This window comes from Fundulus heteroclitus, chromosome 20 (genome assembly GCF_011125445.2).
Source record: "Fundulus heteroclitus isolate FHET01 chromosome 20, MU-UCD_Fhet_4.1, whole genome shotgun sequence".
NCBI classification, from domain to species: domain Eukaryota; kingdom Metazoa; phylum Chordata; class Actinopteri; order Cyprinodontiformes; family Fundulidae; genus Fundulus; species Fundulus heteroclitus.
In genome coordinates this window covers 44,730,197-44,745,975 of record NC_046380.1, presented here as the reverse complement: position 1 = coordinate 44,745,975, position 15,779 = coordinate 44,730,197, and the positions used below count along the sequence as shown (strand labels likewise).

The window sequence follows — 15,779 nt, the reverse complement described above, 5'->3', positions numbered from 1 at the left end:
TCAGAAATTCGCCTCAGGGGAAATAGGGGAGTTCTGGCCCAGTGGTTAGAACAGAGTGCTTGCCCTCTGAGAAGGCTGTAAGAACTTGCAGACTGCCGCCCTGAGCAAGACCCTTAGCTCCAGATTGCCCTCAAGGTGCCACATTACATATCCAATTTAATTTTGAATGCAATGTCCTTTGCTCTAATATTTTAGAGTATAAATTCTGTTTTCATTTCAGCTTTCGCTTAGTATTCACCAGCTTTACGGTTTTGCAAATACAGTAAGCCTATCAGCTTTAAGAAAACCTCCACGGTGAAAAGTTGTAGCTTTTCACCGTGGAGCTACAAGTTCACGATTTCCACGAAATCTTAAATGCAGCAGCAGATGGTGACGAGCTGGCTGGTGCATTGCTTCCCCCCTGTGGGCAGCTGGAGACATGGATCTGATTATTTGGTCATGGTTTGATCTTTGAACGTCATCAATTCTGAGGCGCCGTGGGGACTAATCAAATATGGGCAATCGGGGCTGGTGAAGGCGCGGACGTCCTGGTCGTATTGTTTAGCCAAATGTAGAAAATGATGGCGAATTAGGCCTACATGTCTACAAGTAGGTTGCCACTAAAGACCATGATGTAAATAGCTTTAACCAAAAATAAACACTGCATCAGTGCAATGTATGTTTTAGACAAACTTTTTATAGCTTTTACTCTGAATTCAGACAGCAGTCCAGTAATGGACTCTTGGAAGCAAGAAAAAACAGTAGTATTCATAGCAGGGTGACACGGACTTTAGTTGTGAAGTAAAAGTGAAGCGTGAATGAGCCTGTCTGTCAGGGCGGGCAGCACAGCATTCACATCACTGCATTCACATCCCTGTGAAAAACACTAAGCCATTCATCGTCAAACACTCACACTCAAAAGAGAGGAGCTGGCCGGCCGGCTGGCTGCTGGATTGGATGTGATGGGGGATGGAGGGTCAGAAGGCTGGCTTCCAGAGGATGGGAGCATGGGGGAGGTGTGAGCCTAGGGAGCCTTTTTCCTATGCATATTGTCCCATGGTCACAGTGAGAGGCAGCATGCCTTTTGTGACCAAATAGTCACCCTTTTACAGTAAATATGAGTAACATGGAATGAAAAAAAGAAGCTTAACGGTTGGTTAATTTGCATTGATAACAGTCCCTATAGCAGAGTGATACTTTTCAACATAACATTGCTGATCTGATCTGAGCTACTGCCTTGGCTCTTCATCTGCGCTAAAAAACTAAGTTCTAGCAAGGGGCATGGAAGAAATTTGTCCCTGCTTGTATTCATTATTTATTGAATCTGGGGTGATGTTCTTCAACCTGTGATAGTGATGAGCAATGGTGTGTACTAGCATCAACATGCCAGCACAAGGCTTTCCATAATATTAGGCTAATGGGTATGCATAACACATTATGTAGATCAGTATTGGCATAGACTCTTGATACATTAACCATTCTTGTTTTAAACTCAATTTCTTGGCCAATGTGTCATACGTGTCTTGAGACTTCAACATTATGAGGTGCTATTCCAAAGATAATTTGATCTAATCCTGAATTAGTTATGTATTGAAAAGTACCTCCCATCTAAATATTAGACAGATAGGCATACTATATGTGTACAACCAGTGCATGACATTCTGAAGTTATTCAGAGAGATTTAATCATTTAAGCAACCGTTATCAGATACAAATTTCTGTCTCAGCTGACATTTCTGGGCAGAGTTGTCAGTTGTGGCAGGTCATACTCTTTTTAAACTGATTTTCTTTTTCATTAGTTTTTTATCTTTGCTTATTGATGTTTCAAGACTCCCCACAGTGCGTTACCAGATGTCAGATGTGGCTGCCAGTTCACTTGATTATAAAATAAAAATTAGGGGTTCTCACCTGTACTCAGAGCTGACCTTGTGTCATTTTGCCAAACTAAGTATATTAGAGACACCTCAGTATATTATACATCATGTAGCATTGTTCGACAGCACATGTGGATAAATACAGCTCCATGTTAAATGCAACAAAATAAAAACAGTATTAATACAAGTGGCACAATTCAACTTTAATCCAACTTCACTTTATTTCACACTGAGATGTCAAACCAAGAATATAAAGGCAATAACATTCAACAATAAATACTATATTTAAAATACATGCAAAAATGTACACCAAATGAACCCCAATATAAATTATATAATGATTGCACAACATAAAATATAACAGAATCCAATGCAGACATAGCACAATATAAATAAAGCAAAAAAATAAATAAAAAGATAATTTCTCCAAATCACTCAATACAATGATATTGTCACATATGCAGTTCTGTGCCATAGAGGTGTGGTGTTGTTCTTACCCTTTTCCTGCAGGGTGTGACAGGCGGACGCTAGCCACAGGTGTTTTCCATCCACGCCAATTAGGAGGAGTACTTGAGGCAGCTGAAGATGACTCTTAACTTACCTGAACAGTACCTGACCAGATCCTTGTTCCAAGTCTGCACCTTGTTTCCAAGTGTTCCCTTATCTAACTCTCCTCTTCAGATCATACCTTGTTGGAGTCTGGTCCTGTCAAGATTCTTCTCGATCATCATCCAGGCCTCTGGCAGTTCTGAATCCCTAGAGCCTTCTTGGCACTCCAGTTGGCATTGGTCCTCAGTTCTCTACCACCTGGCCTGTCCATCCTCCACCATGGATCTACTATTGAGTCCTGTGTCATACTCCCTGCGGCTCACCACAATAAGAATTCTTATAACTTACTAAATAAACCATTTACAATGACGGAACTAAGAATGCTCTCCAGAAAACCTAGATGTCAGCACCAGGAATGGTAAATTAACTGAATTTATATGGCGCTTTTCCAGTCATACACTAGAACCACATTCACCCAATCTCACACACATTCATACACCGATACGCAGATCAGTAGGGAACTTGGGGTTGAGTGCCTTGCCCAGGGGCACATCATCATGTGACGGGGGAAGCTGGATGTATTACTAGAACTATATAATAAAGTGTGGGAGGATGGGTAAACTGTGAAAAAGCTGGAATAGGCTGTGGTGGTAACATTACGTAAACCAGGAAAAGACTGTACAAATCTGGGAAATTATAGACCAACCACTTTAACATGCAACATATGTAAAATAATGGAGAAAATGATAAATGAAAGGTTAACATACTATTTTGAAACGAAAGGATATATAGCTTATTACCAAAGTTAGAAAATTAGATGACAAAGGACGAATATATAGATGGATTAAGGATTTTTTTTTTTAAATCTGGGTCTCCTCCCGGTGGGACACCACCGGGAGGAGACCCAATGGAAGACCCAGGACACGCTGGAGTGACTATGTTTCTCAGCTGGCCTGGGAACGCCTTGGGATTCCCCCATAAGAGCTGGCTCAAGTGGCTGGGTAGAGGGACGTCTGGGCCTCCCTACTGAAGCTGCTACCCCCGCGACCCGACCCCGGATAAGCAGAAGACGATGGATGGATGGATGAAAATTTAATCCAAATAAACCATTGCCAGCAGTACCACCTTGGGTGCAACCTGTGACAGTAGATCTTACACTACTTGAAAAGAAGGACAAGAAAAGGGGGTTTAACTTGAATTCACATACTATACAGGCATATATTAACAGTTACCACAGTTAAATACAGATTTACACTGATGCATCAAAAAATAATAACATAGGATCAGCTAATATATTGCCAGAGTTTACTATTACAATAATGAAGACAATTAGTAATAATGTAACAGTATACACAGGAGAATGATAGAAATCGTGTTAGTGCAGTGGGTAGAGGGCACAAAAAAGCACATCAATTTGGCAATTAACATCAGTAAGATGGGAATAGAATAAGAATTCCTTTATTGTTCCGCAATGGGGAAATTTGGGTGTGACAGTGGCATACTCGCAGAGTTACACACAATTATTATTAGCGAGAACAAAAGAACAAAACACAAAATAAAATAAACAAAATAAAGAGTAATATTAAACAGCGGTTGAAGAAAAGGTGTCAAAACCAATATGAGGAAGAGAGGAATTGGATGGTGGTTTTACAAAATTCAGAGGACAGTGGAGGAAATGAGATGTTCAGGAAGGAACAGGAGAGAATGGACAATTATATCAAAACTTCAATTTGGGCAGACAGGAGTAAACAGCACTTTATTCAAAATAGGTAAACATAACACCGGTATGTGTGAATATTGTGGGCAATAAGAGACAACAGAACACCTCCTGCTACATTGTCAGGAGTATGAGAAAAGAAGGAGGGAAATGATACAAAACAGAATGGAAAAAATACATTTTGATTTATTGAACATTTTTAGAATGAAGTCAAGAGTGCTATGGAATTATTTTTCATCATCTTATAACAATCAATTTACTTGAGTGGATCTGATTCTTATTTTTGCTGTGTTGATTTTGTTTTGTTGGATTTGATATGTTTTGAGTATAAAATAAACGCTAGTCATATTTTTATCCACACCCCATACCAGCTGGTGGCGGTAATATACTATTTTGTTGTTTTCCAACCACCAATACAAGAAGAAGAAAACTTTTTTTAAACTTTTAACAGCACTTTATTTACAAAAAGTACATCATAAACAATTTAGTTCAATATTTTAATTAGGAGCCTTTTTCTGACACATTACATAACATCTTGTTAAAATCCCAGATTTTAACAAGTTGGTCATCGAAGGCGTCGATGACCAAATTGACCAACGTGGACTGAACTCACACAAGGCACCGACAGGTTGGACAGAGAAATCCCAAGGGACAGGTTAAATGGTTTATTGGGAAATGTTGTGTGATGCGTTACACATGGTTGCTTTAAAACAAAGAGCTAACGGAATAGCTCATTGCTAGCATTCGGTACCATGTCATTGTCGAGTGTGTTTTATGGTTATAACCATAGCTCTCAACTCTCACGCATTGACCGTGTGACACACGCATTTCACTAACTTCACACGCTCACACGCAACACATGACATTTCACACGCAAACATGGAATTTCTCACGCATAAAAATCACAAAGCCCCTCTGGGCTGCGGACGACAAAACTCCGCCTTCTGCTGAGCTGTTTCGGCTTCTTTCACAACTTGTGGCCATCAGTAATTCCTGCTGCAGTTCTTTTTAACAGAGCAGCAGGAAGAGCGATCAGAGTTATGAATAATTTTAGTCTTAACAGTGGTGAAAGTGAGCCGGTAAGGTCCTGTACCGCGTACACAGGAGGAGGGGAGGGGGCGGAGCTGCTGCCAGATGACCGGTTCATTCAGAACCAGCCATGGCTGCACACTGGATCATAAAACAGTTCTGCTAACCAGATGCAGTTTAAAACGCCACTTGGTCTGTTTATACGTTTCGTTTTTATTAATTCTGCATTTTTTAACTACATGCACCGTATTTCTGTGCCTTAGCGCTTGCTCCTCTCCCCCCTCCTTTCCCTCAGAGCAGGTGCTTCTATCACCGTTCACCATTCAAAACGTGAATCACTACGTTTAATTCCCTCACATTGGTAGCAATGTGTGCCAGTTAAAGTCAATTGGAGCGTTACTAGCTGTATTTCATGATATTTTTTTTAACAACATAGAATCAGTGGCGCTTCGGTGGGCGTGCTGCCTCGCGCTTTAATTCAGGTGCGCACTTTTAAGGGTCATTTTAAAGAACTTGTAACATCAGGGGCTTCATCTCAGACCTGTCAGTACCCTTGTTCCCTTTATAGGACCCCTTTACAGTATTTAGTTATGCATTTTCCCCACTGTTTATCCCTCACACGCAGCGCACCAACGGGGGTAAAATCCGCCCACCTCACCGCCCAGAGCGCACTGACGAGAGCAATAGAGATTCGTCTGATCAGCGCGGCGACTGGCTGAGAAACCTGTCGCTGTGAAAGGTGATGGAAATGTTATAAACTGTAACAGTAGAAGTGCATTGAGCTGAAAAGAGGGAGACATCAGCAGCTGGATCGTGCGTAAAGACGCAGCGGGAACCTCTGTGAGCTTCAGTGTTGCTGCTGAGGGGAAAATGTTGACCATGAAGGCTTGATGAAACTCAGCCTGATCCACCAATCAGGTTATAGATTTACAATGATAAACAACCCATAGATGAACGTGTAACAGTGTAATAATTTGGTCAATAACTTAAAACTACTTAATTTTATTCAGTAATATTTGAACAATTGTGTATTTTTTTATGTCTTAATCCATTAACTGAACAATAAAGTATTAATATGTCTCTTTCTCTTTTTAACAAAAGTAATACATGTCTACTTCATTGTCTGGTGGGATAAAAATGAGATGGAGATGACTCCACCGGCTCTTCCAGGGTCCGGTTAGCCCCGCCCCCAAAACAAGCCCCGCCCCAAACAAGCCCCGCCCACAAATTAGCATAATCTCACTCTTAACTTTTGATAAAAGTTGAGAGGTCTGGTTATAACAAATGCTATATTCACAAGGGTTTGATACATTGATGGGACATTAATGTTTACGTTATCCGGCCCACTCATTATGTCAAATGTTGTTCTGAATTAGTCAAGCTAATTTAACCTTAATTCACATTCTTTAAGTTGAACTTTGGTTCTTTAACTTAAACAAAATATTATTTCATCAAATAATGTTTTGTTTAACTCAGGATTCGCATTGTGAATGGATTGAAATACATGACAAATGTTTTTCTAAATTAGTTAAGCTAATTTAACTCAATTCCATGCTTTTTGAATGAGATCTTCAGTGAACAGGATTCACTGAAGTATTCTGATTATGATCAATCACTTTAGTTTTGTCTTTTGTTTACTTTTGGATGTAAATAGTTCCTTAGCTTAGTTTCTTTTTTACCTTCGTTTTGCTTAGTAGTTTAGTTAAGTTTCACTTGCCTAGTAGAGAGGATTTGTTAATTGAAATATAATGTTAATTCAGATAAACAGCATTATATAGTGATGTTCTCTGGATGTTCATTTTATTTTTGTTATTAAATTCTTGAACTTGAAAAGAAGTTGTCACTCCTTTATTCTATGTGTGTGCAGAGTTTGCTGTTAAAAGATAGCTAGTGCTCGAATTCATCTCTTTCAACCATTGTCTTGATATAAGCTCAAGAGCTGACAGACAGTACCAGACAGTACTTAACAGAGAGTTATTTAATAAACATTAAATAACTTTAAACAGTGTATAATTGCACAACAGTTGAAGAGAGTACTAAATTCAAACTGGATTATCTGATAGTGTTTTTAGTTTGTCATAAATTGTACAGATCAAGCAAAGCATAGAACTTATAAAATACAAATTATTGTGAAGGGAGCAGAATGATTTTTGGGTGTGGAAGGGATTACTTGGGAACATGTTAATAAGAAACTGGAAGATAAGAGGCAAGAAGGAGAAACTGACAGGGTATCCTGATTGTCATCCAATGGAATGCTAACAGTCCATTAGCAAACGGACAGGAGTTGAAAGAATTGCAGAATAGTAAGCATAGGTCAGATATTACATGTGTTCAAGACACATGGCTTAAGCAATCTCTAGATTTTATTATTAGAGGGTATGAGTATATATGAAAGGAAAGGCAAGAGTGTAATGGTGGAGGGTGTGCAATATTTATTAGAATCGGGAGTGCTGGGGAAAGGAAGACAACTGGAATTTATTATAATAGAAGCTTGGGCAAGGGAGGGTAAAATTATTGTAAATTTTTATTACCCATGTGAAAGGTTGTCAATGGAGAATTTGTAGGAACTTGCTGTCCATTTAGGGTAAGATTATATGTTGTGCCGACTTTAAAGCACAGTGTATTGTGGGCTGACCATGAGGAAGAAAATTGGTTAATAATGGAAGAAGGAATGGATTTAAAGAATTTAGTGTGTTTGGATGAATTTACAGCACTTACAGAATGGAAGAGAGTCAGCTATAGATTTAACTTCAAACTATTAAGGATAAAAATAAATTCAATTCAATTCAATTCAATTTTATTTATATAGCGCCAAATCATGAAACATGTCATCTCAAGGCACTTTACAAAGTCAAGTTCAATCATATTATACAGATTGGGTCAGATTATACAGATTGGTCAAAAATGTCCTATATAAGGAAACCAGTTGATTGCATCAAAGTCCCGACAAGCAGAATTCACTCCTGGGGAAGCGTAGAGCCACAGGGAGAGTCATCTGCATTGTACATGGCTTCTAAGCTTTTAAAATATTTAAAAGAAATCATTGCTTTTAAATTTCTGTGAATACAAGCGGAAACTGGCTATAGTGAGGAAAGTGATTAAAGAAGCCAAGAGAAAATGTTGGAGAAGTTACTGTGATTCCTTACTTGCCTGTAGATCCTGTAGATCCAATCCATTCTCCTAATCACAGATTAGGTGAATGTCAGGAGTCAAAAGGTTTGGATATCCAGTAATGACATGTGGAGCGAGGGTATTTTTTAGATAATAAAAGTTAAGCAGAATTATTGGCAGTGTTTTGTTCAAATTAATAGCACGGAAAATTTTAACATAGAAGAAAGGAGAGTCAGAAATAAGACAATTGGAAATAATTTAAGTAGTTTTGATGAAGTAAGTAAAAATCTGATTAATGTGAAATTTACTATGTTGGATCTTAATAGAGCACTAAGCAGATGTGAAAATACATTCAAATGCAGAAATGAAATAACTGAGAGCATGTTGAAAAACTTGAGTGTGTGAAGTAACGGGGTCCTTTTAAAGTTGTATAATATAGTATGGGCTGACAGCAGGTTACCTGTTCAATGGAAGAAAGCAATTGTTATACCGATTTGTAAACCGGGGGAAAAAATCCCTGTATAGCAGAAAGTTATAGACTTAGCTTTAACATCCCGTGTTGGAAAATTTATGGTAAAAATTGTGAATAATAGTCTAAGGTATTATCTGGAGAGTAAAGAGTTACTTAAAAGTCATCAATATGGATTTAGGAGAAGTTGAAGTATATTAGATCCCTCTTTGATATTGGAAAATTAAGTTCGAAAATCTCAAGTTAAAGAGTGTGTGGCTGCAGTTGGAGAAAGCTTATGGCATTATGTGGAGGGAGGGACTGATTATAAGACTTCCATCAGATGTGTATACAAGGGAAGATATTGGGTTGGGTTAAAAGCTTTTTGTCAGATAGATGTATTTTGATTTGAGTTGGTGAAGAGTATAGCTTGAAATATGATATTGAGAATGGCATGCCTCAGGGCAATGCCCAGTTCGTTTCTCCATCCTGATAAATGAGATATTCTGATATTCTCGATAGGTGTATCATTGTTTGCAGATGATGGAGTAATGTGAAAGAGGTTGGAATGTTAAATATATAGTAAAGAAGTTGCAACAGGCTATTAATAAGGTGAAGGCATGGGTAAGAATGTCTATTCCCAGTCAAGACAGGATATTATATTAGAGATAGTAGTTGCCTGTTTGTTTGTCAGTTTTTGTGTGTAATGTGAACTGGAGTGGCCAAACAGAAATTTTGCCATGGTAAAACATGGTGACAAATAAAACATTCTTGATCTTGATCTTCAATGAAGAGAATAAGAAGAGCAGGAAAACAAGTGGTGATTTTATGGGTACCAGCACATAGGGGTCGAAGGTAATGACTTGCAGAAAAGTATGCAAAGGTGGGAGCAGGAAAAGGGATTATAGATTTCCCCATTAAGTATAGTAAAGCTGAAATAAAAGTATTGTTAAGAATAGTTTGAAAAAGGTTTGGCAGAAAGATGAGGGTACAAAGGTCCGTTTTTATTATATAATTCAGAGAAGTGTAGGAGAGAATGTGATAAGGGATGGTCTCAGCTGAAAAGAGGAGGACATTATTTCAAGAGTGACATTTGGACATACAGGAGTCAATAGTTAACCTGACTCCGCCAGATAGATTTGCTCCGCATATCCATCTGGAAACCTTCCGTTGAAGTAATTTTGGGAAGGGGCGAAAATACTGGTTAGCTGATTGGCCTATGTTGGTGATAGACGGGCCAAATAAACCAATCAGATTCGTCGTCGCTCGTAACAGAGCGACGACGAAAACACAACCACAAGCCAAGCTGCTCTTGCTGCTGCAGGTAAAGGCTCGTTAGCTCAGCAAAGAAATACTCTGTAATGCCGATAAAACTTGCTCGATAGCCGCGCTAACGCTAGTTTCATCGGCTGAAGCCGCCATGTTCTTTAGACTGAACTGTCGCGCTTCTCGTTGCGTCACACCTCAACCCGCCTCAAAGCCAACGCTGATTGGACGTTCGTTTGGTGAACGGCTCCAAATTTTCTTTAACGGAGAGTAGCCAGACTGATCTGCGAGTGAAACCTTGAAAGCTTGCGAGATCAGGATGGTCTCACGAGGCTAGTCAATAGTACCCTGAGAACAATAGGTAAAGATCAGAATGAAGAATGTGAATACTGTGGGGATGAAGAAACAATGGAGCATGTTTTTATGATATCATCAGCAGAGGGAGACACTAAAGGGGTCTATTAAATATATTAAAATACAATTCACTGTGAGGACTGTTACAGGGATGTTCTGTTAGAAATATAGTTAAAACAATATTGAGTTTTATTAGGAGGGTAGGTGGCGGTAATGCACCTAAAAGTTGTTTGTCAGTCGCCATAAAACACTACAGAAGATTATTATTATTATTTATTCAAATAACAGTATACAATCTCTTGTAGAGGTACAAGGAATAGTGCAACATATGAGAAAACAAAACAGAAACAGACACATGGGTCTAAGACTGAAGGACAAGCATGTAAATACAAATATTAAAATAAAAATAAGAGTAGATATACTGGTGGTTATTCTTTTTCCATATACAGATTTCAAACATTTCAAAGAGGAGTAATAAAGTATTAAATGGTTGAGAAAAAAGTCAAAACAAGGGGTACAACTTTTTCCCTTGCAGCAGTGTATATAATATTTAACAAGCAAAAAAAGTTAACCACGTCAGTTATTTGGTTATCAAGATTTTATGTTTCTCCAGAGTTTATTTGAAAAGGGACAGGAGAAGAACAGATGGATGAGGGATTCCCCGGACATTCACAGAAGGCACAAAATGCCAGATTGAAATCATATCTTTTGTGCAAAAAAAATCCGCCACTACCTTATCACATTTTTTCGAAACTTGGAAGTTTAACCTTTTTCGTGGTTTGTAATTTTGATGTACATAAACTTCCTATCAAACGCTCTAATATTCACCACCAGGCTTTTTATCATGGTCACTTACCTACAAGCACAACTTTTTGCCTCACCAGTATTTCATTTGGAACAATAAGGACATCCTATACAAGAAAAGATCATTGTTTTTGGATTTGTGGTTCAGTCATAATATTATTCTGGTCGATCAACTGTTCAATGACAATGGCACTTTATTGAATTATGAGGGGTTTCTCTCTAAATTGAACCTTCCTATTTCTTCTGGAGAATACACAAAGGTTTTTGGTGCTATTTCAACTGGGATTTGCATGGTATTCAGACAGAGGCCAAAACTCAATTCTTCTTCATAACCTTCTCTGACTCCCATGGACTCTATTGGCAAAATATGTCTCACCTCGTCTCTTCGTAAGAACAGTAAGTCAACCAGATCCCTCTTTCAGAGAGAGAGTTGGCATCTGTTTCTGCTGTTGTACCATATTGGAACCGTTTTGTGACTGATGGTTCCTGGAAACATACTTGGCTCTTACCTAATCACTCTCTCCTCACTAACAAGGTGAAGGAAGTTTCCTTCAAACTCATTCACATTCCTGCCAAAGACTAGCTAAAAAAGTTCAAACCTGATATTATTGTGAACTGCACTTTTTATGATCTTCTTCCAGAATCTGTTATTCTGGTTGTGTCCATACTGTTTCCCAATACTTTTCTCTTCAATCTCTTAGTTATCTTAGCCAAATTTCACTTGCATAAATTTAAATGTGTAAAGAAAAAGCCAGACTTTGATGTTAATTTAATTGAAAACAATGTTTTGTTTTTACTATTGAACCCTCCACTCACCAAAGGGCACAAAAACCCATATCAGTCTGTTCCCAACTTAAAGTTCTGGACTGCTTAATGTTGTAGAAGATATGTTTATTTCTTCTACATAAATGTTTATTATATATATATATATATATATATATATATATATATATATATATATATATATATATATATATATATATATATATATATATATATATATATATATATATATATATATATATATATATTGTCAGGTACTGATTACTGAGCCTGAATTCAGCCACACACAGAGCTTCGTTTTAAGAGTTTTATTGAAGGAGATGAGTGGTGGAAAGGTAACCAGTAGACTGTACCAGATGGTAGCGGAGCGATGTTGACCGTGGCTGGAGCAGGAGAACGTAGTGGAGCCGAAGCCGGGGGACTGAGGGAACGCAGGCAGGAAGGCAGAGACGAGGCTGGCTGGAGATGGGAGCACACGATGTGGGACGAAGGATGCTGGGAGACGTGAGGCATGAGCAGACGTGGGAAGGACGTTGACGAACCAGCAGTGAGAGCAGAAATGAGAGGAGTTTATGTAGGAGGTTGAACAGGTGGAATGAGTCCAGACTTGATTATTGCAGCAGGTGAAACTGATCCAGCATGGAGTGAAGCAGGGGAGAGAAGGTAGTGGAAGGCTCCGGAACTGTCCATGGTGCAGCAGGAGAACTGCATCCTGACATCACCCCCCCCCCCCCCCCAAGGCCGAATCCCAGGCGGCCTAAACAAAACACCAGTTCAAAAACAGGAACACCCATCCCGGGTGGGCGGAGGGAGGACAGGACGGGGGGTCAGACTCCAACAAAAGGTGCCGGGAGAACAGAAACATCTTGAAGCGCGCTGAATCGCTCACTCTTCTTGAAGCGCGCTGAAACTCAAACTCAAAAACTTCTTGAAGCGCGCTGAAACTCAAACTCAAAAACTTCTTGAAGCGCGCTGAAACTCAAACTCAAAAACTTCTTGAAGCGCGCTGAAACTCAAACTCAAAAACTTCTTGAAGCGCGGTGGAACTCGGGGAACTTGAGAGCGGCGGCTTGGGAGCAACGCCTCTTGAACGGCGGCTTGGGAGCAACGCCTCTTGAACGGCGGCTTGGGAGCAACGCCTCTTGAACGGCGGCTTGGGAGCAACGCCTCTTGAACGGCGGCTTGGGAGCAACGGAGGACGTCCTGGGCGCGGCAGGCGACGGAGCAGCAGAGTCCTTGGCAGGCTCCGTGGAGGACGACCTGGGCGCGGCAGGCGGCGGAGCAGGAGAGTCCTCGGCAGGCTCCGTGGAGGACGGCCTGGGCGCGGCAGGCGGCAAAGCAGCAGAGTTCTCGGCAGGCTCCGTGGAGGACGGCCTGGGCGCGGCAGGCGGCGGAGCAGGAGAGTCCTCGGCAGGCTCCGTGGAGGACGGCCTGGGCGCGGCAGGCGGCGAGGCAGGGTCAGCCGGCGGCAGAGCAGTAGAGACTCAGGCGGCGGGCGTCGCGGTGGGCGACCCCGGCGAGGCGCAGTCATCGGGCGGCGAAACGGCAGGGTCTTTGGTGGTGGTCGTCGCGGAAGGCGGCCCCGGCGAGGCTGGAACAGAGGCGGGCGTCGCGGTGGGCGACCTCGTCGTGGCTGGGTCAGCTGGCAGAGAGGCAGGAGGATCTCAGGTAGCTGGCAGTGGACCTCTTGGACCGCCTCACAGGACCTTGGAGCCTTGGCTGGAGGCGAGTTCCCCTGGACCACCTCTCTGGACTGGAGAGCTGGCACTGGAGGCGGGTTCCCCTGGACTGCCTCTCTGGACTCTGGAGGCTTGACCGGAGGCGGGTCCCCCTGGACCGCCTCGGAGGACTCTGGAGGCTTGACCGGAGGCGGGTCCCCCTGGACCGCCTCGGAGGACTCTGGAGGCTTGACCGGAGGCGGGTCCCCCTGGACCGCCTCGGAGGACTCTGGAGGCTTGACCGGAGGCGGGTCCCCCTGGACCGCCTCGGAGGACTCTGGAGGCTTGACCGGAGGCGGGTCCCCCGGGACCGCCTCGCTGGACTCGGGAACGTAGACTAGAGGCGGGTCCACCTGGACCCCCTCGCTGGACTCGGGAGCGTAGACTAGAGGCGGGTCCACCTGGACCCCCTCGCTGGACTCGGGAGCGTAGACTAGAGGCGGGTCCACCTGGACCCCCTCGCTGGACTCGGGAGCGTAGACTGGAGGCGGGTCCACCTGGACCCCCTCGCTGGACTCGGGAGCGTAGACTGGAGGCGGGTCCACCTGGACCGCCTCGCTGGACTCGGGAGCGTAGACTGGAGGCGGGTCCACCTGGACCGCCTCGCTGGACTCGGGAGCGTAGACTGGAGGCGGGTCCTCCTGGACCGCCTCGCTGGACTCGGGAGCGTAGACTGGAGGCGGGTCCTCCTGGACCGCCTCGCTGGACTCGGGAGCGTAGACTGGAGGCGGGTCCACCAGGACCGCCTCGCTGGACTCGGGAGCGTAGGGAGGAAGCGGGTCCACCGGGACCCCCTCGCGGGACTGCAGGACTTCAGCTTGAGGGTGGTCTTTTCTCTCGACGGCCGGCGGCTCTTTTCTCTCGTCAGCCAGCGGGAAGTCAGTGAAGACCGGCAGCGGCGAGATGTGTGCACCCACGGAGGCCTCGGGCTGAGGCACAGCAGCACCATCGGAGGCCTCGGGCTGAGGCACAGCAGCACCATCGGAGGCCTCGGGCTGAGGCACAGCAGCACCATCGGAGGCCTCGAGCTGAGGCACAGCAGCACCATCGGAGGCCTCGGGCTGAGGCACAGCAGCACCATCGGAGGCCTCGGGCTGAGGCACAGCAGCACCATCGGAGGCCTCGGGCTGAGGCACAGCAGCACCATCGGAGGCCTCGGGCTGAGGCACAGCAGCACCATCGGAGGCCTCGGGCTGAGGCACAGCAGCACCATCGGAGGCCTCGGGCTGAGGCACAGCAGCACCATCGGAGGCCTCGGGCTGAGGCACAGCAGCACCATCGGAGGCCTCGGGCTGTCCTTTCTTCCCGGCAGCCGGCAAGTCCTCTCTCTCAGCGGCCGGCGGGTCTTTCTTCTCGGCGGCCGGCGGGACGTCAGCGAAAACTGCCGGTGGCGAGATGTGCGCACCCACGCAGGCTTTGGCCGTGGCGTGCGCAGCAGGAATCTCAGCTATAGCCAGCTGAGCGGAGGTTGCGTTGGCCGGCTGAGCGGAGGTTGCGTTGGCCGGCTGAGCGGAGGTTGCGTCGGCCGGCTGAGCGGAGGTTGCGTCGGCCGGCTGAGCGGAGGTTGCGTCGGCCGGCTGAGCGGAGCTTGCGTCGGCCGGCTGAGCGGGGCTTGCGTCGGCCGGCTGAGCGGGGCTTGCGTCGGCCGGCTGAGCGGGGCTTGCGTCGGCCGGCTGAGCGGGGCTTGCGTCGGCCGGCTGAGCTTTTCTCTCGTCGGCCGGCGGGGCTTTTCTCTCGTCGGCCGGCGGGGCTTTTCTCTCGTCGGCCGGCGGGGCTTTTCTCTCGTCGGCCGGCGGGGCTTTTCTCTCGTCGGCCGGCGGGGCTTCTCTCTCGTCGGCCGGCGGGTCCTTTCTCACGTTGGGTGGCGGCGGCAAGATGTGCGCACCCACGCAGGCTTTGGCCGTGGCGTGCGCAGCGGGAACTCCCAGCGTGACCAGCGAAGCAGGAGCCTCAACTATAGCCGGCAGAGTGGAGCTTTCGGCGGCCGGCAGAGCGGAGCTTTCGGCGGATGCGCGCACACCCACGTAGGCTTGGGCCGTGGCGTGTGCGGTGGGAACCTCTGCGGTGGTTGGTGAGGCGGTGTGCACCCCGGCCTCGTAGGCTGTGGGAGTTTCGTCAGGGGCGGACCAACATGGGAGAAGGTCGTCC

At 44.5% G+C, this 15,779-nt stretch overlaps 1 protein-coding gene across 1 annotated transcript; it reads left to right on the top strand.

Moving 5' to 3' along the window:
• The first annotated feature begins 12,283 nt into the window (after positions 1-12,283).
• LOC118556646 (paraneoplastic antigen Ma6E-like) lies at positions 12,284-13,801 on the top strand. The gene is made up of 2 exons (XM_036124667.1): positions 12,284-12,417; positions 13,059-13,801. The coding sequence occupies exons 1-2, from the start codon at positions 12,284-12,286 to the stop codon at positions 13,726-13,728; spliced, it is 804 nt and encodes a 267-aa protein (XP_035980560.1). The 3' UTR covers positions 13,729-13,801.
• Positions 13,802-15,779: the final 1,978 nt, after the last annotated feature.